The 26,013-nt window shown below is 50.6% G+C and overlaps 7 protein-coding genes across 7 annotated transcripts; 4 read left to right on the plus strand and 3 right to left on the minus strand.

Annotated features, from left to right (window-relative positions):
• Window positions 1-440: 440 nt before the first annotated feature.
• BP5553_07692 (uncharacterized protein) lies at window positions 441-2,087 on the minus strand (the record flags this gene model as incomplete). Its single annotated transcript, XM_032016315.1, has 3 exons — window positions 441-926; window positions 984-1,739; window positions 1,791-2,087. 3 exons carry the CDS (start codon window positions 2,085-2,087, stop codon window positions 441-443), a joined length of 1,539 nt encoding a protein of 512 aa, XP_031867546.1.
• Window positions 2,088-4,470: 2,383 nt separating this feature from the next.
• BP5553_07693 (putative zinc finger protein 771) lies at window positions 4,471-6,615 on the minus strand (the record flags this gene model as incomplete). The annotated part of the gene is made up of 1 exon (XM_032016316.1): window positions 4,471-6,615. The coding sequence occupies one exon, from the start codon at window positions 6,613-6,615 to the stop codon at window positions 4,471-4,473; it is 2,145 nt and encodes a 714-aa protein (XP_031867547.1).
• A 2,347-nt stretch (window positions 6,616-8,962) lies between these two features.
• Window positions 8,963-9,535, minus strand: BP5553_07694 (Uncharacterized protein; the record flags this gene model as incomplete). The annotated part of the gene is made up of 1 exon (XM_032016317.1): window positions 8,963-9,535. One exon carries the CDS (start codon window positions 9,533-9,535, stop codon window positions 8,963-8,965), a length of 573 nt encoding a protein of 190 aa, XP_031867548.1.
• Window positions 9,536-10,026: 491 nt separating this feature from the next.
• BP5553_07695 (Uncharacterized protein) lies at window positions 10,027-11,223 on the plus strand (the record flags this gene model as incomplete). Its single annotated transcript, XM_032016318.1, has 1 exon — window positions 10,027-11,223. One exon carries the CDS (start codon window positions 10,027-10,029, stop codon window positions 11,221-11,223), a length of 1,197 nt encoding a protein of 398 aa, XP_031867549.1.
• A 3,982-nt stretch (window positions 11,224-15,205) lies between these two features.
• BP5553_07696 (uncharacterized protein) lies at window positions 15,206-18,267 on the plus strand (the record flags this gene model as incomplete). The annotated part of the gene is made up of 2 exons (XM_032016319.1): window positions 15,206-16,079; window positions 16,130-18,267. 2 exons carry the CDS (start codon window positions 15,206-15,208, stop codon window positions 18,265-18,267), a joined length of 3,012 nt encoding a protein of 1,003 aa, XP_031867550.1.
• Window positions 18,268-19,248: 981 nt separating this feature from the next.
• On the plus strand, window positions 19,249-20,735 carry BP5553_07697 (CMGC protein kinase; the record flags this gene model as incomplete). The annotated part of the gene is made up of 5 exons (XM_032016320.1): window positions 19,249-19,496; window positions 19,542-19,864; window positions 19,921-20,222; window positions 20,289-20,454; window positions 20,557-20,735. The coding sequence occupies 5 exons, from the start codon at window positions 19,249-19,251 to the stop codon at window positions 20,733-20,735; spliced, it is 1,218 nt and encodes a 405-aa protein (XP_031867551.1).
• Window positions 20,736-23,758: 3,023 nt separating this feature from the next.
• BP5553_07698 (Uncharacterized protein) lies at window positions 23,759-25,637 on the plus strand (the record flags this gene model as incomplete). The annotated part of the gene is made up of 2 exons (XM_032016321.1): window positions 23,759-24,624; window positions 24,671-25,637. 2 exons carry the CDS (start codon window positions 23,759-23,761, stop codon window positions 25,635-25,637), a joined length of 1,833 nt encoding a protein of 610 aa, XP_031867552.1.
• Window positions 25,638-26,013: the final 376 nt, after the last annotated feature.

A 26,013-nucleotide genomic window follows, 5' to 3' on the forward strand; every position in this document is an offset into this window, starting at 1 on the left:
GTTCGTTCCCACAATCATGTCATGATTGTACGTTGTAATGTGCAGTTATTAAGAGCTGGCCAACTTTGCTTTCACAGCATTATTAAATATACAATTTTGGGGCTCAAGCTAGTTAAGCAATAGATTGCGAGGTAGCTAATATCCATGTGGTACACGCTAATTACAAAGCCCTATTCGTTACACGGTGTAAGTACTCTCCTACTGCCATATACATGGCGTGATACCTCCACCCTTTGATTCCGGCCCATGAAACCCTGAAATCGAATGAGCCTCCACGACATTACATATTGCACTTCCTAGCTAACCCAGAATGCCCTTGTTGTTTGAAAGATTTCATGACCTCCCCTGAGGCCGTAGACTCCCGCCTATATCCCCTTGAGAATCGAACCACATTCCACCACGTGTTATGACTTGAAAGCCCAGACCTAATAAACATACTTTCATTCAAGGATTTGCATATCCTCCTTTCTATTAGGAGCAAACTCATCCTTGTACGAATCCCATAGCCTCTCCAGTTCCCGGATATACTCCTCATGCACGCGATTGACCTCCTCCACGGTAGGCTTTGAGGACTGGACGACCATGATTGGTCTTCCAACCACAATGTTCAAAGGCCGTCGGTATGGCATAAGCCCTACATCATAATTGAAAACACCCCTTGCATGGAATAAAGGGATGGTGAAGCCAAACGCCTTTTTCATTAATAGCTGGATTTTGTGGATTTTGGGATGTGATTCGGAATTGGACTGATAATAGAGGTCATTTTCTCCGAACGACAATACCGGAACTAGGTCTGCCCCTGTGCGAATTGCCATCTTGACAAATCCCTTGCGGCGTTTGAGGACAAGTCTCAGAGTGTGGGGCTGTGCCCCTAGAGACTCGTGTGCGCCCCCTATAACGATGGTAATCGCACGGCCCATTCCTTCCTATAGCCAACATTAGAAAAACAGTTGGCCGCATGGATATAATAGGCTCTATCATACCTTATTAGGCCCTCCTTTGGAAAGCAAGTTCTCACATGATTCCTTGGAAACCGAGCCTACGCCCAACGCTAGGAGGTAGTCCCGGTATATAGGAATTCGAAAGTTGGCATCAAGTGTTAAAACTGTATTTACAATCCCCGGGAAGAGTTGGGAAAACCCTAGCGCTTCTGTTGCAAAGGCGCCAAACGCACCAAGCGAAAGGATTCCATGAGGGTGATATCCAAATATATATTTCCTCGTGGGAGAGAGCTCCTGAGTTCGGTGTAACCTTGCCGGGAAATAGGATGCAAAGAGCGACCATACTGGCAATCGCCTTAGGAATTCTGAGCGGTGGCTTAGTGTCCCTGAGGTGTGTGCGTTTGATGCCAGCATATATATCAGGTAAGGTATAATCAGAGGCCAGAATAGTGGTATAGCGCAGAGGAACCAGAACAGCGACAAACAAATGGCTATCGAGAGTGTATGCAACAGCACTACTAGAGTCTGTAGTCTTCTCTGTAGCGGAATATTCAGAGGCGCCCATCGAATCGGACTGGTCTGCCATCGTTGGCCTGCTATCTTGCCACTGGCCAGACGCTCCTCCCTGGAAGGTTTATGGGTCTTAATGTTCGCTTTGCCGTTCTTCGTAGTCTTGATCCCGTTAGATGATTCTGTCCTCTTGCCATATTTAGCACCGTCATGTAATCCATTGGTTTTCTGAGACTCAGATCTTCGATCTTTATGCTGAGAGGGGCTTTTCGGCATGCTGTCGAGGTCCTGAGAAGCATTAGCAATCGTGAGCGGGGTATGCAGTGCAGGATACTATACTGTTCCTGAGTACGCATGCGCTGGTTCTTCTCTATCAATCTGCGGATGGGTTTCTCTCTTATCCTGTGAATCCGGTGGCACAATCTTCAGAATCTTATGCCGCGACGGCTTTGGATGAAAGGACCCATCGCCGTTTGTATCAGTCGCGCTTCTACCAGTCTTCTCACCCCACCAATTTGCGCCATCTACAACTGGGGCGCCTTCATAGGCCGCTGCGGCATAACTTTTCGGCGAGAGGTGTTTCTTCGTGCGTTCTCCAGGTTTGGAGGGTTCAGAACTGGAGACAACGTCAGCCATTGTTGGCCGTTCCTGAAAACCAACTGAAGTGGACAGTCGGATATTCCAGGTCAAGAGGTCAATAGCGACTACTCGGAAGACGAGTTCACGATGTAATAGAAGGTTGTGGCCCCTTAGGAAGAGAAAACCAAGGCTTACATCGTTGGAAAAGGTACCGAGGGTACTACCTAGACGTGTATGACGTTCCTCGAATTTGGTGCGCGGCTCTTGCCGGGGTTGGGAGCGCATCACATGCGATTATTGTGTCAGAAATGGATCACTAGTGGATACTGCTGAGTCAACTTAGCTTCTAAATTGCCTAGCCCCCTGGCTCAAAACGGGCTAAATCTTGGAATAAGTGGCTCGCTTGATGAATTGATGAAAACCCTTTATTATTCGAGATAGGAAAACTTTTAGACAATTTGTGCGGTTCTATGGTGTAATGGTTAGCACATCGGATTCTGATATTAAAATCTTCCGGGGATTAGGGTTCGATTCCCTATAGAACCTTTTTTTTCCTTCCCCTATTTCTTTTTTAATGCTTGTAGCATGTTTTCTTATTAGACGCCAAGCATACAATAAAGTATTGGGGGCTGGGAAAGCACTATGAGCATTAAAGACTCGATTGACTGTTAGGCTTAGATGCAGGTTAGATAAGGAGGGAGGGGAATAATAGATCCGTCGCGAACGCTGAAGAGGTATCGAAGTAGGGCAAGGACGCAAATAGACTCTTTTAATGGCTAAGCCACCTTTGCAGACTACTTTCCTAGGTGATATTGGGATGTTTATTCTGAGCGGCCGAGCAGTTGATGAGCTGCAACCGGAGGCTGGGATCTAAAAGTAACTCGTCCGAGTTGATATCGTAGTAGATTGAACTATTCATGTGCGATTGGTAAAAGGGTAAGTAGATAATTACCTCTCTAGGATGTATCTTTCTGGTTATTGACATGGGAGTCGGAGGAACGTAAAATTGCAATCACGAGGTAGTGTACCCTCAGGGAAGTACTTTGCTGGGAACCTTTCCAAAAACCCAAACGCTAACTCACAACGATCCTGTTGCTAGTGCCGATCTTCAATCTTCTCATTGGGAGAATCTAATAAATCAACTATAGCCTCTACTATTTAGATGGTATAAAAACTTCCTTTGGCCAACTAACTAACTAACTGAAGGTGCGACAAACGCAATGTGGATATATTTTCGAATATGACGGCCATCTCACATGGAAATGTCGACATAAGCGTTTTCCATTCCCACCTTTAGACTTGAGCAGTTGCTGCAATAATTTAAGCTACGCTCGAAGCCCCTGAGCATGTTGATTAGTTAACCAGGGCTACTTCAAATCATAGTACTATTGAAGCAGATCCATCGGTGGTTAGACTCAAGTTCAAGAAGGGCCCCCCAATAGAAAGAGTGTGTCAGCAACGAGGAAGACCTCAGCAGGTGAGCTTGATGTCTTTGAAGCAGGTAATGAGCAAATCACGGACACTTCAATGGAGCTTACCAATTCATTGGAAAGTATAAGCTCCACAAGTATGGTATCAAAGTAGTTACCCATAGCACAACCTGAACCACAAAGCAAAGTCGAGATCAAAAGGCATGCCACCAGGGCAGCCATTCCCAAAGCAATCTAAGAGAAATAGAGCCTTGGATTAAAGACATCGCCAACCGAGTACAAGTACGAAAATATATAGAACTCTACGATTAGCCCACCTGATCCGTTTAGATCCGAGGTTATTGTTGGTAAGAAAAATGATACTTGGATGTGGTTGATTGTGTTTTGAAATTCTCCAGATTTGAGAGGTGCGGGGAGTAAAATAGGATTGGTATATTCATCAGGTAAATCTTCTCCTTGAAATGACCCGAACAAATTCTATTGCGGTAGGATGAGCAAACTTGAGCTGGGCCTACCAAAGCAAAAGGCGGCGCTAGTCACGTGAGGTACAGGACTGGGAAGTACCTAGGTACCTAACAACATTCTGGTGGAATAACACCTAGAGACACACTGGCCCAGGCCAGGTTCTAGACTACCACCATAGAAAACCATTCTCTTGCCACAATATATAAAGGGCCCTAACTTATAGTACAATTCTGCTCGGGCTATCTGTAGCACTGTTGAAATTTTGCCAGCTCGTCAAAAGAGGAAAATAAGAAGTCATCAAGGCCAGAAACGACAGAAAGCCAGTGGGTATACTGGCAAGGATCTTTTGAGGCTGCGCCAAAGCAAAATTATTCCCAAAACTCCTGATTTGCCCCTCAAATCGACCGGAGTCCGTACCCAAAAAGTTGTATATGTCTGATGTCTATCGTTACATCAAATTTTCGCAGCCCTACGCCATACAGAGAGGACCCAAAATGACTGCCCATAAGACGCGGTCGTGTATTTGCGCCCTACGGGTATTATTGTTACGAATGTCCCGAAGCTGGTTGGTGCTGAGGTTGATTCTGGGCATGGAGTTGATTTCTAAGGGAGAAGGTCTCCTCGGAAAGCCGATTGATCTTGTCTTCCTGACTCTTCTCCGTATTTTCCATCACCTGGATCTTGTCTGACAGCTGTTTGACCTTATCTTCCAGCGTCTGGACGTAGGCTAATACAACTCGCTCGCCACCAGCAAAGAGATTGGTGCTGTTGTCGTTATTTGCACTGCCTTGGTTATTAGCGGGGCCGCTGGCAAGAGTTCGACCAGCACTGGAGCCTTGTGAGGGCTGATGGTACGTAGTATTGGGAGGTGGAGACCCAGATGTTTGTTGCGCTTGCTGGCCACCTTGAGAGCCGTTGGTAGGGTTTTGTTGGCTGGATGCTTGGCTTGATAGTGTGTATCTCTGATCCGGAGGCGCTAGACCTGCCAGCGCAGGAAGTGTGGGGCCGTGCGAGGTATGCGGGGATGGAAGTGACATGCCTGGCGGTGATGACCTCCCGGATTGTCGTCGGCCAAAGTGTTGTTGCTGGAACTGGGTGGTCAAACTAGGTGACCTTTGCCTATTGATTGAGGATGGATCATGCCCGAGTTGATACGCATGCATGCCAGACGGGCTCAAAGGCTTAGGACTCTCGGTCATCCCACTTTGCGAATACATTGAGCTCCCTGCGGTATTGAGCGGTAAAGAGGATATACTCGTATTTGGAGTATGACCGCTGCCACTGTTCTGCATACTTGGAGAGGTGCCAGTACTTGAAGTTCCGCCTCGGTCTGCAACTGGCGGATATAAGCCTCCTGTAGGTTGCCCATGCCTGGGCCCAGAAGGGGGATAAGTCCGCGAATGTTGAGCAAAATTATCAGCGCCTCCTTGGTGTCCGCTCACATGTTGTGTTTTGATACTCGGGAGGCTAAACCTTCGGCGTTCTTCTTCTGTCATTTCAGCTTCATTAGGGTGTGATGTTCCATTCGTGTACATCACGCCGTCCATGGCTCCTTCGTCACCATCCCCAGCAGAGCCTTCAAGATCATCGTCACCGCCAAAACTACCCATGCTGGCCCTCCTTCCAGCACAGCCGCCTTGACCTTTACTGTGACGCGCCAACGCATCGCCTCGAGCAAACTTGCGATCGCATTTAGGGCAAATATGAGGGCGTTCGCCAGTATGTAATTTTGTGTGGCGTTTTAAATCGTGTAGTCTCCGGAATCGCATGTTGCACGTTTGGCAGACATAGGGCTTTTCTTGGCTGTGGGTCAAAAGATGGCTTTTGAGATTATGGTGACGCGTAAATTCTGTCTCGCAATACGGACATTTGTGTTTCTTCTGTGATGGAGATCTAGGGGCAAGTTGCTGGCCCGGCATTGGTAGGCTTAATCCCCGTGGAGGAGCTCGCGAAGGGTCTGGTTGACCAAGAACGTTGCCAGGAAATGTGAGCGCACGGTTTGAAGGTGGCTCATCCCCTTGAGCATGTATCTGGGTCTCGTTACCCATTCGGTTCTCCCGGTTCTCTGCCTCAATGGCATTTGTCAACGATTGCGGGCTAGCAACTGTTGTTGAACCAGCTATTGCCGTTTGCGCCGTGCTACCTATACTCCCAAGTGTGGCAATACTTGCTGGGCTAATTTCAGACCTGTCATCAGATTGCATCGGGCTAGGGATTGAAATGGCATTTGCAACTGCTGACATGCCCTCGCTCATGCTTGTTGTGGCTACTGGCGCATCTTGAGGCTTGCTCATGCCAGCTCCACCCCCGGCCACGAGCGAAGTAAGTGCCTGGTGGGACGGATTCCCGCTCATCGCGCCTTGTTGATCCCTTTGAATTTGCTCCCGCTCCCGCTGCTCATCGGCCAAGGCTGCAGCTCCAGTCAGTTCAACGGACGAGATGCCCGAAGTAAATGTGCCCTTGAACCGCGGCGACTTCGGCGACGGAGAAAACCCCCTCCCACTATCTGCGATCGGGAACAAAGTCGTACTGTTCTGCGACTGCTCCGCGCGACTTCGTTTGAGAGACTTTGTTCGTGTCGCGTCTGAGGTGGGGTGAGAAATAGTCTCTGTGGTGGGAGTGCTTTCGGACTCTGACGGGTTCGCGCTGAGACGAGGAGCTCCTGGCACAACAGATTGCTCCGAGGCCATGTAGTATTATTCTATGCTTTGCGCCTTTGCGAATAAAATATGTATATCACTCGGGGCCCAATTTGAGGTGTGACTCTGGAAGTGCTGCTGCGTATCGTCAACGCTGCATCTCAGGTCTCCGCGACACTGGCGAGCTGAGGGGTGGGAATTGTACGGTGGGTCGTAAAAGATTCTGGTTTTCAGTCAAAACCCACTCACAGCATAATTCTTAAGGAGGAATCGAGCCTACCAGTAATGCGCAGCTTGATTTGCTATATCGCCGCTGGACTCGCGGAACGGGCTTGCGCGCAGCTTTGGGATTCCCGGAACAATCAAGATGGCGAGAGAATTGGAAGTTTTATGCAGTTGTAGCTTGTAGGCCGAGCTGGTACGGTTCAATGGCCCATCGGCGCACATCTACAATCACAATCAGGCCTGTAGGAGGTGCAAGACGAGATGGAAAGTAAAAGAGTTAGTTAGCTGCAGGCATCTGACGTTGAGAAGTGTTCCTCGCTCGGAGACGGCAGCCACGATGACTTGGATGACACAGCAAAGCACACAGCCCCATTCACCCATTGCCATCGCCAGTCGACGCTAGGACCGAGTACGGGTTTCGGTGCCTGGGACGACTCTCCCGGACATACAATAATTATTATTATACTTTGTACTTTGCACTTCGCCCAGCACATAAACCGCCTCTACGAACCCAACTTCTGAGCCACTACTTCGTACCAAGGCCCTTGTGAAGACCGCCGCCATTATTCTTCCCGAGCACTGCTTCGCCTTTGCTATCGCTTGGGATTAACGCGGCGGTGTTTAGGCCGCAGAGATGGTCGCCTTGGCTTGTTTTGGGGGTGGCGAAGGTGATCAATTATCTTGCCCCATTTGGGGGTCTCTTCTAAGCTTTGAGGTACCGCAGTGGCAGCTGAGCTCCCAAAGGGGAACGGAGAGAGTGTGGCTTGATTCGACGATACCATCCAACACTAGGAAGGGAAGTACAGGGCGACCATCCTTTTCCGACCGCTCCAGAGTCCACAACCCTCAAACCAAGGCCCAGGAGCACGATGCAAGTACTACGTGCTGTACGGACGGAGGAGAGCCGTTTTCCATCTTTTCTCTTGCGTGTGCAATGTGCAACGGTCTCTCTTTCATTTCTCGAACCAAGCTCAGTCAATCAAGCTGTGTCGCCGATGGAGGACAAATTGATTGAAGTTGGCCCTGGAAACACCCTGCCGGTCTGAAAGTGGGTAGTCGGCGTAAGCAGAACCGGACTTAGCTGGCGTTAGCACCAGAAGATCATCAGGTATGTACTTACACGACGAGTCTGCACTCATGCTGCCTCCATGGTTTGTGACATCTCATTCCAATAGATTTTCTTGATACCTACTTCGTCCCTCCCGCCAAGGAATTCGAATGCTAGAAATGCTTCTCGTTCGTGCTATTATTGCACCGGGCTCTAGAAACACAAGGACAGAATAGAACAATAATCCATGGGCCTACTCCGTAGAGTTTCCACCCCATGTAGTAGCCGAGCTGAGAGCTCTGGAGGGCTGCTGGTTTCCAACGGACCAACCAGTGGAAGCCGGGCTCAGAGCCACCGCAGCCACACAGCCACAAATGCGACCATGCAGTCGAGACAAATCACAGGCCTCATCACAACGGTTCCTCAACCCGCGTTTTAAGTGTTTGGGTATCTTACACTTACACTTTCACTTGCACTTGCCGCCCGAGCTCTGTTTTCTCGAACATCAAACACGTGATATTATTTAGCAGCCAACCAGACTGACCGGGATTGTACCTGCTGCATTGCTCCTACAATTCCTAATGATCTCGCTAAGTGGTGATTTGTGAAGCTGAAACTCCGGGCTTCGGTATCACACCAAGCCGGACTGTGGTATTTTCACCTGTTATTCCTCATAGGCACCATGGGCCGGTTGGAATTCAGGTGAACTTTGAGGCCACAGCCAAACATGTCGCTGGAATGAACATGGTTTTCTACAGTCTATGAAACACGGTTTGGGGCTAAAGATTGCTATGAACCTGGTAATTCTATCCTTTCTCATCTGGGGCATACAGCATTCCGTGTATGAATACCCGACTCCTAATCCTGTTGGGGATGGGAGAGTTTTGCTACGCTCAAGTTGATGTTCAGTCTCTGGTTCTGATCTGGAGCCTTGTCTATATATCCTGGAATGGCTCAACGAGGCAGTCGTCCCCTCTATGTACTAGTCGTGCCCAACACCGGCGGTTTGGATGAGGCATTGCATCATTGGCGCTGGCACACTCCAAATAATTTGGTAATGTCGCAGAATAGCCTCTGAAAAGCCATTGAAATGTTTTATTTCCTTTGGAAGCTATCAGCTCACTCCTATATCGGGCTCTCATTGAAAAGTTGTATGATGTCCCTCTCATATTCTTCAGGATAGGACCCAGATCCGATGAGACACGACCCGTGAGGCGACTTGCCTAACCCACCACCATTCTTCTTAGTCAACTCCCATTCTACCAATCTCCCGCCAACTTGGTCATCCCCGTCCGCAAAATCGAAGATCCTGAAATCTGCGTTTCCATATCGCTTGCCACTAACCCCAATCCTCAAAAATGCGGCATGAGAGACCACCGCAATCACTTTCTCCGGCCTACTTCTTAACCATTTTCTCGCACATATCCCTCGTTGGGTTAGAGCAGTTCTGGAGGACCTATACAGCCCAGTCTTGTTGGGATACTCAGGGTCAACCGTAGCCCAGTCGAACTGTGGCCATTCCTCTTTCATCGCTTGGATGTCAGTCCCAGTACCGCAAGGCTTTGCCGAATTCTCCTGCCATTCGGGACGGAGCACAACGGGGACACCGCGATCCATCAGCCATCCTAAACCCCGTTGTGCCGTTTGAAGACTTCGACGCATTGGCGACACGACAACAAGGTCAATTTTCGGACCCATCGGAAGCTCATTCTGAAGACATCCTGCGAGCTCCGCACACTGATCGTATCCTAAGTCAGTGAGCGGAGGATCATGAAGGGAATAGTCACGTTGGAAATATCAGCTTAGAGTCAAAAGCCGAGTACGGAGGAGCATGGGAAGACTTATGAGAGGTATCTGATTAAGGTTAGCTATTGCGGTCTCAAACCAAGGGGGCAAACTGGCTATGAAGAGCTTGTGCATGCCGTATAAGAATAACGGTAGGAGTCATTTGTGACTTTATCTTATTGAAGGATATATAAGTTACTTTTCCAAAAATGACCATGGAAGGCTAAGGCTGACATGAGTAGCTGTGTGTCGCCTCCCCAGGATGACGATGTCCAGATGTGGCGGACGACTGATAAGGATAAGGAACCAACCTACAGTAGTGGCGGATCGGGTGGCTGCATCGTTCCTGGGCCGAGTATGATTCATCCAGTCCTGCCATTCTTATTACCATCACCAACAAGAGAATGAGCTTCAGAGTCACCGCTGCACACTCGAGTCGGATAACCAAACCCAAAAAGGCGCCGGCTTTCAAACGAAGCTCATCAGGATCGTCGCCTTACTCCGCTCTTCCTCGGCGAAAGCCCGCTCCAAACTCACGATCGAAGAAACAAGCTCCGGATGACGATGAAGACGACGACGACGATTACTTCGGCGACCGCCTCGAAGATCTCGGGCTCGTCAAAGCCCTAGCAACCGACTTAACCCTTCGAGATGTTCCGCAAGCTCTATTATATACCAGGGGGAAGATGTGGAGTCCGATACCAGAGCGACGGGCTGGAATGAACTCGACTCGAATTGCGGAGACATTGAACTTTCGAGCATCTCTGCCGCCTATCGTTACCGTGTCGCATATACAAGCTCTACTGAATTCGCCGACTACAGTGGAGAAGGAGATGGCAGAGCTGGTCAAGAAGGGAGCCATAAGGAGAATCACGGTAGGCGGACGGGGGAACTTGGGAGAAGTCTTGATCTTGACTAAGGATCTGGACGACATGATCGCGAAAAGTAATCTGAGTCAGGATGTTAAGGAGAAGTTCACCAAGATATTACACACCCACCCAACGGCGCTGGGAATGCCTCGCTCGGGGTTCCTAGATGAGGAGTTTAAAGAGCTGATGCGTGCAGGCTTCATCACCTCCTCAACCCCGGGTGGCACATTGTCGGATTTCTTCTCCCGCCCCGCGGAGGGCTCGCGGGGTACGATGACTTCCATCAATAGCATATCTAGGGCCGCATCGGGTAGTCTAGCAGCAGTTGGCGGCGAAGGCGCTGTTCACGAGGCTGGTGGCAGTGGAGGAGGTGTTAAAACCCCGTCTGGCTCTGGGGAGCTCTCTCTGGCGCTTCCTGCCACGGGATCTTTCCTGAAAGTGCTATCGAACGCGCGATCCCATCTCGTGTCCTTGCTATCAAAATCCAAATTCCGTCAAGCGCCCGAGACGCTCCTCCGTCAGCGCTGGGACGGCGGCATTGGCGCGGATGATGAGGCGAGTGCCGCTCGGAGGAACAGAGGGGAGTTCGACGGAGTGCTGCCGGGCCGGACCAAGAAGTGGAAGCAGTTCCACGGCGTCTCGTTTGAATGGGTGCTCGGCGAGTGTGTCGGCGCCGGGCTGGTTGAGGTGTTCAATACTGGGAGTGTAGGGAGGGGCGTTCGTGCGTTGTGAGATGGAGATATATGAGTTTCAAATAGGCGCAGGGAATGTGGGGATATGGAAAACATACATGCATGCATATGTACTGTACAGCACCTACATAGATAGTCAATTTAATATCGATACCCAAACGACCGACCAAGCTACTGTACCTTATCCTGTAGCCAAGACAGTTCTACATACTACTCCGTACACAATACGATACGCAATCAAACCGTAAGATGTTTATTTTCTCGTGCCACCTGCAGCCAGATATCGGCTGTGTTCAGGGGCTGGGTGGCATGAGGCCCCTTGCACAAAATATCAATCCGTCCCAAGGTCCATCATCGATCGACTGGCCTTCCTAACCCAAAGAGCCAGAGACAGACAGTGTGGTGGGTAGGTAAGTAGTAGGATTATCGTCATCCCCTCCCTTCAACGCCGATCCGTTATTTACCATTGGGGGACCAACCCCTCGCTGCCGCCGCCGAAGGAGTATTATATTGTATTACACCTACGTACGGAGATTGGTATCTGTATTTGGTGGGTGGGTGTCGTGACTCCTTCCTATGAACTGTGTTCCGTGGTACCGAGTCAAGCTACGTAGCTCCTACGGAGGAGGATGCTGCGTGCTCCTATTCGTGAATCCCATATAATGACTTCGCACAAAACCCCAGGGGGTGGATACGCCATTTTTCTCCTTTTCCATACATACTGTACCACTCCTTCGTACTTCGTACCACCCATCCTCATATCATGTCGTCCAGCAGGAGTCCTCGCTCCATCCACCAATACACGAGTACCGGAATTGTACACCCACATCCACCGCCCCCTGAGAATTAAGCTCACACGCTTAAGGTGGGCGGGCGCACCCAATAACAATCGGCTGGTCCTGGCGGCTTACTTGTCGCCCGCCAACCACGGCTCCGTGCCACATCGGCTTCCGCCCGGTGGTTACCGTCGTCTGTCCTCAGTAGTCTGTCCTCAGTCGTCTGTCCTCAGTCGTCTGTCTTCAGTAGTCCTCAGTAGTCTCAGTTTACTCGGAAAATGGGGGTCCGGCCAATGGGTTGCCCCTGGGGGTGGCGGGGCCAGGGGGCGGATTTGCAAAATTGGGAGGGGGGGGAAAGCCAGGACGCCAGCCACGACGAGGAGTGATCTGTTCAGGGGAATTTCCTCTTTGGAGAGATAGGGCTTGAATGCCTCCGAATGGTAAATTGCGGGCTTGGGGATTTAGGGGTTGTGTCTGGTGCTGTCTCTCGGTAGGAGCTTGTTAGGAGGCGGCAGAAGGTGTAGGTTCAGCCACATAAGCCTCAAGGAAAGGGTTCTTGAATAAAGAGGGTAGCGCCCGAAGCAGCGATAAAGGGACAATAATAAATAATCATAATAGGGAGACCCTCAGGTTGCTGCTGCTTGCTGTTGCCGTGGTACCCCCTGCTGTGCTACGAGTACTACGAGTACTTAGGGGTTGACGGGACGGACCATGACAGGCGCTGGGAAGGGATGATGCCTGCCTTTGGCTAATAGCTCATGGTTAAGTAGTTAGGACCCGTACCATTAGAGCAGAGAAGACGGTACATTATGTACCTCAATGACGACTTGACCGCTTGAACAAGACTCGCTCCGGGGACTCGGCTACATGTACTCAAGACAAGACTCCTTGGGTTAATAATTCGCTGTGATAATAAGGAGAGGCAACCAGCCTCAATCAATGCCTGCCTTGCCTTGCCTTGCCTTGCCTTGCCTTGTCTGGTATCATACCTTGGACAAGGGCCGCTCGGCGAACACTTCTTCCCTTATCCGCCACTGACTGAAGCCACGGGCCGTTCAACTGTCCAACGCCACAGGATGATTAGGTTGCTCCCTACTCTGTGGTCTGGTAAGTGGTACTAGTCCTCCTTGAGCAACCCCTAATATCTATCCCCTACTCCAGACTTTGCACTCCACATTCCCCTATGCGGCACTCCAGCTCGCCTTTCGGCCTCCTGATTTATGAAATAAGTCAACTGTTCAGGACCCTCTGGTCTCCCCATTCCACCCAGAGGCACTGCACAAAGTACTCTCTATACTCTGTGCCGGCCTGCGCCGCCCCGGATATCTATTAAATTAGACTCGAGTCCACCCAGGCCCGGCATCTTGGTGCGCTGCTGCTCCAGGTTGCATGTTGCACCACCGCACTTCACACGCACTACTGCACATTCGCTGTACGCTGCACACTACTGCTGTAATAATATACAGAGTAATATCTCTCTCCACCAACAACGGTCCTAATAATTGGCACTGCTCTCACTGCGCTCACGCTCACTACCCACTTCCGCGAGCTTGCTCTACCGCATCCCCCGGCTTGTTCTTCTCCTGGCCAAGTTCCCACTGCTTCCCAACCTACTACTGTACGCCGGCTTCTGCACTGACCAGGGGCCACGCTCTGCACTCTGCACTTTCTGCACTGACTGCTGCTACTGCACCACCCTGTGCATTCGCATCACCACTCACTCCACAAGACAAGACAAGACAAGACTCGAACAAGACTCGACTCGACTTCAATCTTTTCTTTTTTTGCTTCTTGTTCCACCCTCGACCATCTCTCCCCCAGTGGTCTATCGCAGTCCTCCCCCTCACGCGGCCTCCATTCATTCTTCCTGCGACCACCTACGCACCAAGTGCTGCTCTGCCATAAACTTCCCCCCGACGCGGAAGTCCAACACACGAACTCGCGAATCCCCTTCTCCCCCCCCGAACACGATCCTCGAAATCCCGGCTGGGCATCATCTCTCCTGTTGATCGTCCCAATTTATTATTCCAATTCTTCGAGATATCATCCAGAAGCCAGATCCCCGCCTTCCATCACCCGCCACCCTCGTCCTGCAAGTTCCTTCTTGTCATTCACCGCATCATATCGAAGCTCGACGTTCCTTATATTGCAGCTATTATCGCACGGGATACATACATACGCGACGGATACTTAGCCTAGAACGACCATAAACTCATCACATCCGCAGAAGTCCCATCGATCGTCGAAACAGCTCTCGAAACGCCCGCTTCCGAACCCACTTCCACCGAAATCCAGACCCGCGGGTATCGCCTTGATTGACTGGGAGGCCTGGGAGGAAATTCAACCGACTTCCCCGCGACTTAGCCAGCGGCGAACGGCACGATTCATTGATTGCTTTTCTTCTCATCGACTCGACCACAACGTCCGGTTTATAGAGGTTTATATACGTTTACGATTCACGTTTGGGCAGCTGGATTGGCGCATTGACTGCAACACCCGGATTGACACCATCCAACGTCTCTGCCGGACCAGGATACCTCGAGCCAGCCTCCATACTGCTACATTCTTGCGACCGTGGTGGGCCTGGTATTTCTCATCCGGACTCTGCGCACCCCCGCCCCTCGAAGCACTTTGTCGGGTACCTGCATACCGCGAGCAAAGGAATTGGCACATGATCGAGGACGAGTATACAGAGGTTGAATAGTTCTACAGAGCCACCAGGTGCGCTTAAGTACCTAGGTACCTAGGACGTGCACGTGAGTTACTCTCAACTTCCTCCGTGAATTTCCCCACGGCCTTCGTAGATCTGCTTATCAAACCCTCTATTTTTGGTTATAAGTTTTGATTTCGTCTGGTATTACGTTGATCATTAGGTTATCTTTAGATACACATGCACTGACAGTGCTCTAGGCTCAGACATTGTGTCGTTCGCTCGGACATATTGGTTTGCATGATATACCGTTTCATATATTCCGGCGCAACGGAAACTCTTACCTCCTGCCTTTCCCCCCCGCCCCCTCCCGCCTGTTTTCGTAATCCATTGGACGAAATCACGCTGCTTGCCAGCATTTGGAACCCTATCGGGTTCTGACCCCCGATACAAAGATTTAAGGCTTTGGAAAACCGGATACCTTAGTTTCATGGACCGTCCGGTACTCACGTCCTTGTAGAGATCAGTCAAGGGCGATTCAATATACATTCTACTGCCCTCATCTCCGAAATTTAATACCATAGAGCATTTTCGCCATGGCTGCCTCTATCCCACGCCCACCAAGGCCGTCCTATGGACCTCCTACGAGCGCTTTGCCCGCGTTACCTACCAAGAAGACCCGCAAGAGCACTGGCAACATCCCCAATGTCTCACGTCTCAGTCCTGACTCACCTCTCCCCAGTTTGCCTAAAAGCGGCCTCCGAGCACCTTCGTCCTCGCATCTCCCACCTTCAACTACTCCAGGTGGTGGTAGTACAGCTCTTCCGAAATTACGGACCACGCCTGGGGTCAACGCAGCTGGGAAGACTCTCAGAAAGACCATCAGTATCAATGCCTTTCCACAGCCACCTCGAGGAGGGGTCAGGACCGCGAGTCTTCCCCCAAGTCCACTGTCGGGTGGGTTGACACCGGGAGGCGGTTCATCTGGCGGCGTCTCAAGGGATGAGTCCGCTCCTCCGACTCCTGCAAGCAAGCTTCGGAAGCGCCCGAAGACGTCTCTCAGTCCAAATACACAAACCTTCGTCAACGGTTCGACGCCCAGTTTACTCAATGGTAGTGGAGACAGCAGGTCAATATCCAGCGGACCAGGAGCACGCGGATCAGATGGTCTGTTGAGTCTCCCCTCACCACCTCAGAGTCGAAGCTCATCAGCCCAAGATTCATACTCAACATCAGCAACAAATTACGACGACCATGGGGAGGGACCCAGAGGTCGGGAATCCTCTGCGGATATGAGCAATGATAAGGGCTCATCAAAACCACCGGAAGGAAAGGGAAATGTAATTGTTAGTGTACGAGTACGCCCAGACGCTGGTGGCAGTGGAGGGAAAGGGGACGGAGACTGGATGGTGGAGGGGAGGAAATCTCTAGTTTCCTACCGAGGAAAAGAAGCTGGTGATTATTATTATGGTGAGTATTTACTGCTGCTGTTTAGCGTATCTTTACTAACTCGTCCATAGATAATGTTTTTGGAACTCACGACAACAATGCTAAAGTTTATGATTCGTCTGCGAAAAGGCTCGTTCGACGGGTGATGGAAGGATATCATGGGACGGTTTTCGCATACGGGATGACGGGTACCGGGAAAACATTCTCGATGCAGGGTACCGCATCGTCACCGGGTGTCATCCCTCTTGCCATCACGGACATATTTTCGTACATTCGCGAAACTCCTTCGAGGGAATTCCTCCTCCGAGTCAGTTATCTGGAAATTTATAACGAGAGGATCCATGATCTACTGAGCACCCCGCCCCCAGGGACAACTGTTGGCCCTGGGGCCCCCCAGCAGGAAGAGATCAAACTCCGAGAAGATAGCAAACGGGGTGTTTATGCCACGCCGCTGAAAGAGGAAATAGTTCAAAGTCCAACTCAGCTTCTGAGAGTGATTGCGAGAGGAGATAATTCGAGACGAACGTCTAGCACCCAGTTCAACGCCCGGAGTTCCCGAAGTCACGCAGTCGTTCAAATCGTGGTCGAGAGTCGAGAGCGTATACCTGGGAACGGAGCTATGACCGACAACAAGCGGTCCGGTATAGTACCAGGCGGCGTCCGAGTTTCTACGCTCAGCTTGATCGATTTGGCCGGTTCTGAACGGGCTGCCGAGACCAAGGAACGAAGAACTGAGGGGTCTCATATCAACAAAAGCTTGTTGACCCTGGGCACCGTCATTGCTCGACTCTCTGGTGATACGGACAAAGATGGGAAGCCAACCGACAAGGATGGAAAGCATCTCCCTTACCGAGACAGCAAACTCACCAGATTACTGCAAGGAGCGTTGTCTGGCGATTCCCTCGTCAGTATTCTGTGTACCATCCAGATCGGATCGGCAGGCAGTGCTGCGGCGGCAAACACCCATACTGGCGAGACCTTGAACACACTGAAATTTGCCGCAAGGGCTAAGAATAATATTGTGAGTCATGCTAAGAAGGCAGAGGAGGCTCTAGGCGCAGGAGGCGATGGTGGGGCTCGAGTCTTACTGGAACGATATCGCATGGAGATCTCGGATCTGCGGTCCCAGCTCGAGGTACAATCCAAGTCAAAGCATGACGATGATGAAGAGAAGCGCGAAAAAGAAGCCGAGCTACGCCACGAAGAACAAATGCTGGAGATGCAGCTAGCTCGAACAGCATTGAAGGAGAGAATTGAGCATTTAAATCGCCTCATTCTAAGCTCCAAATCGACGGGTGTTAATGCGAGCGGTTCTTATTCTTCACTGAGTATGCATCCAAGACTGTCGAACGCGCCGTCGAATGGTCATATTTCGTCAATGTCTACCCGTTCTTCCATGGCTCCATCCACCATTGGCCGTAACTCATTAGAACGGTCAGCATCTGTGAACTCGGTGTCTACCATTGGCCAACTGCCAGCAGGTCCAGTACCTAACGGCGAGCACGGATCGGTTGAGGATGAGGACTCGATCGGCGAATATGGTGATGGGACTGCTACGTTGACAGCACAAAACCGAGCCCTACGAGCAGACCTCGCAGACAAGACCCGATACTGTCAAACGCTTGAGAAGCGCCTGCTCCAAGCTAGGCGTTCAAGCCACTCCAGGGCTTCCGTTGGCTTTTCGACGCCTGGGAAGGCGGGTGTGATGGTTGGTGAAGACCATGGCGTCGCAACCTTGCTCAAGGAGAAGGACTCCGAAATTGCGGATCTCCGGGCTCGATTGGACGACAAAGATCGCATGTTGACGGCGTTGCGGAGCGCGTCTCGGTCGCGCGACACTGCTGATCGAGATCCACGCTGTACGCCGATACAGCTCCTCAGGGATGAGCCATTAAGCCCAGTCTCTGCTCGTGCCTCCCAATTGCTCGATAATGGACCAATATCCCCCATTCTTGCTGCGGGACCGATGGGCCTGCTGTCACCAAAACTACGGAAGAGGACAAAGAGCGTGGATGAAATGAGCAAAATGCTAGACGAGATGATCCAGGATCGCGTTGAGAGCGGCCATATTGTAAAGGGCTCTCGAGGAAGTGTCCGTATTGCGAGCGAGAGAAAGCGTGATAACGCCGTGACGGAGGCCATAGAGCCTCCCAAAGATTCCACCCCGCTAGCGAGAGAATCGCCTGCTTTGGTATCAGAAGTTCAATGAAAAGGATAAGAGGGGACGAGTGTACGATGTGCTGTGCATTATGAAAGAATATTCTCCGGGGGCAACTTGGATGGGAACTCTGGCGTTTGGGCAATCGATTTTTCATCATCATTCGCTATTTTTTGCGCTATTTTTCGTTATACCCCTCTGTTTAATGCACGGTTATGTCTCGCGACTGACAAACCTGCATGTATTTCCTCCCCATTCCCTCGCTCCGCACGCACACGCACACTGCTTTTGTTTATACCAGCTGCCTAGCGAGGGATGGGTCATCTATCTATCTCTGTTTCAGATCTTTGACAGATCGATGGAAAAGGAAAGGAAATACTACCTTGTACAATACTTTTGTGTTCATAGGGGCCTGCCAGTGCTTGGATAAAAAAAATGATGTTGGGCATTTTTTGTTTTTGCTTGGCTTGGAATATATCTATATGGCGTTTTTTTCTCTCTCTCTGGGAAATGGAAGGGCCGGCCTATGGGGGAAATCTGTGTGTGTTTTTTTTGGCAAAGAGTGCTTTTTTGTGTTAGATACCATGCAGGCAACTTGGCATTGAGAATGTAGTTGAGGGAAAGGGGGAGAGTGAGTTAGTGAGTAGAGGGAGAGTTAAAAATGAAAAGATTATTTAGATTATGAGTGTCTATTTTTGTGAGATCTGTCTGGAAAGGTGAGGGGGTTTTTCTGCCTGACTTGGTTGGTTGGTTGGTGCTTGAGAATTTGATGCTTCCCGCTAGTGCGGTATTGTCCCGTGGTTCTATATGCCGGATTAGCTGTGATATGCCGTGAAGGTTTTGTTTGATGTTTGGATTCGATAATTATAGCATGCTTGTTTGTTTGTGGGCTGGGTTATCTGATTGATTATCAGGGCAAACACAACACTGAAACCCCCTATCCATCACCAAGCCATCACCCAACACAACGCCACCACCACCCACATCCAAAACCGTTTGCTCCCCTCGAACTTTACCATACGTCTATGCACCATGGCATCTATCCTAAAATGGATAAGGTCCATTATCCTCAGAGCACCATCACCATCCCTACACTTCCCCACAAACGGCTTCGAGGTCATCCCCGACTCCGAAGTCCTTGAAGAGGAACAATTCGAGAAATTCCAGAAAGGAGAGTACTGCCCGGTGAATATCGGCGATGTTTTCGCTTCTAAATATCAGGTTGTCGGGAAATTGGGGTTTGGGGTTACGTCGACGGTATGGTTAGCTCGTGATCTTCAGTAAGTCTTCGTCCGCTGTGAGATAACATAGCTAATGGAAGTTAGGAAGCGTCAATATGTGGCATTGAAAGTATACACACGCGGAGACGACCATCAGGAAGAGTTCGAGGTTTATCAACATTTGAGCAAGGCCAATCCCTCACACCGCGGCGCTCTCTATGTAAGGACCGCCATAGACACTTTCACTGTCCCTCGGGCTGGCGGCGACCATAGCTGCCTTGTCCAAATGCCTATGTGGGATAGCTTTAAGGACCTTCTATTACGCAATCCTACCCATCGGTTTACTGAGGATCTTCTTAAAGCTGGTCTTCAGCAGGTTTTCCTGGCGCTGGATTATCTACATACGGAGTGCAAGCTTGTTCATACAGGTACGTACGAGATATTCTATGGAAGAAATGCAACACTGCTAACACATTATATGTAGATATCAAAGGCGACAACATCCTCCAAGTGATCGAGGATAAACCAATCCTCAAAGCCTTCACCGCATCCGAAATGTCTGACCCCTCTCCCCGAAAATCCGTCAACGGCATGCCCGTATACGCATCTCGACGATTCGACCGGCCAAAATTCTGGGGCCGAGCCGTCCTGAGCGATTTCGGCTCCGCGGTCTCTGGGGAACTGAAGAGGAACCACGACGCCCAGCCGAATGTGTACAGGTCGCCGGAGGTGATGCTGCAAACCGAGTGGAGCTATCCGGTTGATATATGGAATGTTGGTGTTATGGTTCGTTTTCCCTGTGGGGTTCGAGGCGAAAAGATTTTGCCTAACTGTGCCGTGCGAGTGATCTAGATCTGGGATTTGTTCGAGGACAAGCACTTATTCTACGGCAATGATCCCCATATGAAGATGTATACCACGCGCGCCCATCTCGCGGAGGTGGTGGGGATGTTAGGTCCTCCGCCGCTTGATATGCTCGCGCGGGGGAAACGAAGTTGTGAGTTTTTTGCGGAGGATGGTACGTATATCCAGCATATCATATCGTATTATAGCGCTAGTTGCTTGCTCTCTAGTTGGAAAGAAGAAAAAGAAGAAGGGTTCTAACAAATTACGGTGACAGGACAATGGAAAGCGGAGGTGGGAATACCGCAAGATACGAGTTTAGAGCAGGCGGAGGAGAATCTCGAGGGGGAGAATAAAGAAATGTTTTTGAGGTTTATGGGGGGGGGGTTGGCGTGGCGGCCCGAGGAGAGGAAGACGGCGAGGGAGTTGTTAGAGGATGAGTGGATTAATTCGTGATGATATGGAGAGAGGGCGGGGTGGGGGTGTGTATAGCATACTTACCTATGGATGGATGGGAATACGGGAATGTGCATACCCACCGAGGAGAGTGATCTGTTGGGGTAAGGCCGTGCTGAGAGAATAAACTGGTGTGCTATGGATTTCAAGACACCATTGTTTGCGACTATAGGGAAGGTCACCCACGGCTCTGAAAACTAGCACGTTTGAACTGACGAGATGAAGGGAGAAATGGGTCGTTTGTAGACGGATTATAGCCCGACCTCGCAAATTATGTGGTTAGTACCCTTCGATGGAAGTGGAGCTAATTATTAGGGATGAGCTAGTTGGTGTTTAGGGCTACAGAGGACGGGATAGTGAGGCTAGCTAGCTAGCTAATTGTGAGGGGAAATAATAGGTGGTAGATTATTAGCTGAGTTCAGTTTGAAGGAGGGATAGCAGAGGAGAATTAATCCTCGAATCTTCGAATCTTCGATGTTTGATTGTGTGATTGGTGGTTGATTTCTATCCGTAGTAAGGATACATAATGATGTAATAAGTGATACAGAGTATATTATTTCATGTAGTCCCTAATACCCTCCTCCGTGCCAATTCTATTTCCGCCCTCTAAACCATCTAAACCCATATATACCTACAGACAATGTCTATTTAAAAAAACCCCATCCAAAGCCAAAGCCAATGCTGACTGTGCCTGCGCATTTGCCTAAAGAGAAAGACTCCCTGTACTTGCCGAGGCAGAAATCGAGTCGCGGATTGATTGTTGCACATGTGGTGTAACCTATCAGAAATACATCGGCTTCGGCGTTGGGGTGGGATCTGTGGATGGATGGGATGGGATGGGATGGGATGCGTTGCTGCAGAATCTGGCAGGTGGGGAGAGAGAGAGAGAGAGAGAAAGAGGGAGAGAGAGAGTGCTTGATCGATGACTTGGGATGAGATGATTGGAGATCTACATGTTGCATGCATTCTAGATAGTAGAGGTGAGGTAACTGGAGGTAACTGGGTTTTGTACGAAGTGCGACGTCTCACCGCACGATATGGTGCAGTTGCACGGCTTCACTTGCACTCGTATGTCCAGCACAGCACCAAGTAAACTTGAAAGTGGCATTGAGAGCTAGTTATTGCGGTGGAGTCACCTACTTGTTCTGGATCTTTTGTGCTTCGTACTTCGTACGGTACCAACATTTTTGCGCACGAGATGACGAGGATAATAATTATGGAGTCGTCGTAGGGACTTTGTAACGGATTCGTAGGGGATTCGTAGGGGATTCGTAGGGGACTTCGTAGGGGGTTGAATCCCAACGGCGGGAGGACCAGAGCTTAGCAGACGGTCGGTGTTTCAGGAGCGGGGGCTAGTCCGGGGAAGGGTTAGTCGCATTATGTCCCCGAGGCACACAGGTATTTTGGAACACAGTAGGAAGTGCATCCACACCCACTCGCTATAATATCACAACACAACACAACACATCGGAGGAATAAATAATACAGGGGAACAGGGAGGCTACATGATCACCTACTATACATATCCCATCAGGTTTGCATGTGCATCTCACCAATGCAATGCCGGGAGTTGCTTTTGGTGACGTCGCCGGGTCCCATTCCGACTCCATCCTCGAGTAAGGAGGAGTACGAGGTATTTTACCCCAACAATTGCACACCAACCATCGCCAACCTCAGCCTCTCCGACCGCTCCTTCAACTCTCTGCCGGCCATGATCGCCACCGCTCCCGCCGAGCATCGTGCCTTTGTGCCTTTGAAGACGTTCATGGATTCCGTGGAAAGCATGTGGAGGAGGAAAGGGCTGTGTGTTGGTTGGCGTTTGACGGAGAGACCATATTTGATGCTGTGCCTGTGACTGTGATGATCGAATACCAGCAGCGTCAATCGGTACGAAATCGCCTCAGCGCATGAAGACACCCAACTGGTTCTGTACCAACCACCACCAGCAGGATTCCGGCTTTCCAGGAACTGAAGGTCAACGCCAACAAACCACGCCACGCCACTCCAGGAGAGATCGAGGATCCCCCCGTCGCCCTAGTCTCCCCAGCATCTTGAACCATCTTTTGTTCGCCCAATCACCCCGTCGCAGACCAGTCAGTTGGCCCGTTGGCGTCGCCGGGCTCTTGTCTCAGCAGTGTTTCCAAGCCGCCTATCACATAAGCCTCCCACGTACTTGGTATAATTTTGCTGTTTGATCTCCAACGCCCCCATCCCCCTTCATTTTCATTCTCCAAATAATCTTCTTCGACCTCGTCCTTCTTGCGCTCTGCCCACCTGATCCTGGCTGGCTCCGCTGGTTCAAACGGCCGCCGCCACCTCTGTCTGTGTGTGACTTGCAAACGTTGGCCCGAGCCGCCAGTCGCATCTTAATTTGTTTGCATGTATGTCGATCGAAGAAGTCGCGCGCCCGATTTCCTCGTCCCCGCCATCGTCATCTTCAATTTCTCCTGCCCCGGCACCGCCCCTGATCCTGATCCTGCCGGTGTGATTGCAGCCAGTGACCGCGCCTGTTTGGAGCTGGCATCCTGGATTGGCGGCCGGAGCCCGTACACCGTACCCCGTCCTCGCCGAGAGCACGAAAGGACTTCCAGTTCCTATTCCAGTCCCGATTTCTTGATCCCGGATCTACGAGAAGATCACCTGTGGTGCTATTTTCCAGTCCGGCCGGTCGGTCTCAGTTCACTTCCTTTGAACGACGACCTTTCGATCTGCTCTCCAACAATAGGGTGTCGACCACTCCATCCTTTCTCCCTTCACCACAAACCGCACACGACACGATTAACTCTTTCTTTCTCTCCTGCTTAGAGGTCTCGACACATTACGAGTCGGACTCACACATGGGCGTCCTGTAGTGAATCCTCCCTTTGGTTCCGGATCCTCCAGGGCGAGTAGGCCACTCGACAGCTCCGGCAGCAAACGACTGACGCCGCCCTGCTCCTACATACCTTCTCTCCGATTCACTTCAAATTATATTCACCTCACCTCACTTCGTTCCTTTCTTGGCAGTGCCAAATTTAGTTCAGATGCCGCCGACTCTCGATCTTGCAAACACCTACTCACACGCAGACATGATCCTCTCATCAAGGAACTCGCCTCGCATTAGCTTGCGTAAGGCAGGCTCCTACAACGGAGAGAAAGGCCCCTTATCCTCAACTTCGTCACGCTTCAGCTTCAACCACCTAGTCGCCTCTCCTCCTCCATCTCCAAGTCTACCTGCTCTGGTGCCGAGACATGGCAAGCCAGTACCAGCCCACAACTCTCGGAAATACCTGCGTGGATTGCTATGGCTGTCCGGCGTTCTGGTGATACTATACTTCGGCGTTACCACATTACGACTGCATCATCCCATCGAGGCAGTAGGATGGGCGGCCAACAGTGGGAATCAGTATGAGATGGTGGGCGACACGGAACTGCCTGATTTCCCCACGCCAGTGGTGGTGACGGACAAGCGTGGCCGAGCAAAATGGACCGTCTCTATTCCTCCGGATCATGAATTCCCCTTGGATCCCAAGCAGTATGCGGAAATCTGCTCGCAAAACAAGGAAGTCGCTACTCATGTGGCCGATTTACATAGCCATAAGCATCGAGAACACGCAGCTCACTTCGGATACTACCACGTAGACCCTAACTTTATGGATGTGGCCGAGGCAGAGGCTCATGGACTCCTCCCCGGACCGAAGGCTAAGACGAGCATGAAAGGGCAAGATGGCTCCGTGATTGGGGATAGCACCGATGATGGGTTGATCGTTGCCGATGTCTGCGAGAAATCCATGACATTCGTGTTAGAGACGCATGATGCCGGATTGGGTAAGACCTTGATGATGTTGTGGACTGCTTATGGCTTGGCAAAGAAGGAGGGAAGGGAGTTTTTCATCGACGATTCCAGATGGTAAGACCAACGTCGTGTCTTTTCTACAACTTGCTTACAAACTCAGGGTATACGGCAAATTTACCAAATTATTCCAACCACCTCCCATTCCAGGATGCAGACCCCCTCCGCGTCACGAGATGTTGCCATGTCCGCGTCATGCGCGCCATCTTGCAGTCTCTGCTGCCAATGCCGGCCACATCTTTGGCGGCGCTTTCAACGAAGCCTTCGAGGATGCCCGGAAGATGGAGGTGTACCGGCAAAAGCCGATTTTTAACCTTGCTCGCCAAGGCTACGAAGCACTATTCAATCTCTCCGGCGAGGACCAACAGTACGTCGATAAACGTCTGGCTGAGCTAAAATCCAAGACGAAACTTCCAACCACGGAGAACGGTCATGGTATAGTAATCGGTGTCCATGTCCGTCATGGTGACCGTCATCCTTTCGAATTCCAATATAAAGACAGCTATGTGCCACTTGATCGTTACAGCGACAAGGCTCGTGAGCTACTCCACAATGCCTACAAGGGCCAGAACAAGGAGGCCGAAGAGCACAGCTTGACGATCGTCGCATCCGATGATTCCGACGTCTACAGCGCCGAAGAATTCGCCCAGGCATCTCGCGCTCAGGAACAAATCCGACTCGCATCCAAGCAATATTCCAAAACACCAAAGCCCGTAGGCTCCAACGGGATGAGGAATTTCGTCGCCGAGAGCGTCGGTTGGGAAGGCGGTTTCTTCGCACGAATGTTCTGGAGCCTCGGCAAACCCAGCAGTGTCCCCGTGACGGCCATCGAGGCGCCCGATACGAAATTACCTCCTACGGAAGAAGCCCTGAGACTCAGGGAGTTGGTCGGACGGGCATACTTGATGGATCTTGCCGTACTAGGACAGGCAAGCGACAAGGTTATATGCACCGTCAGCGCGATGGGGTGCAGATTACTAGCCGTCATGATGGGATGGGAGAAGGCGATTGAGAAGGACGGGTTTGTGAATATCGACGGGGATTTTGAGTGGAGGCATGTTTCTTGGTAGTTTTTTCTTGTTTGCTTGCTCTTTTACGCAACCACAAACGCACACTGCACATAGTTTTCCTCTCCTATCTCGTTTGCCAGCAAAAGCAAGCTCTTCAACTGTCTATTTTTGTTTTTTTGTATTGGGCGTTTATTACGGCATGGGTGGCGTGACATACATATCTGGGATGGTGTTGTCGGAACCTCTATACCTCGGGCATTTGCATATTATATATGCATGGATGGCGTGTTTCTTTTTATCACAAAATGTGAATAGCGGGGAAATATGCTGGGGGGGAAGCAAACGGAAGTTTGTAGGTGGTCTGTCTGTATGGCCGTTGAAATGCGCGGGAGGGCTGTATATAACAGCGCTGGTCATGGCAGAGGACAGAAGGGTA

This window comes from Venustampulla echinocandica (genome assembly GCF_003357145.1).
Source record: "Venustampulla echinocandica strain BP 5553 chromosome Unknown scaffold_6, whole genome shotgun sequence".
Classification (NCBI taxonomy): Eukaryota; Fungi; Ascomycota; class Leotiomycetes; order Helotiales; family Pleuroascaceae; genus Venustampulla; species Venustampulla echinocandica.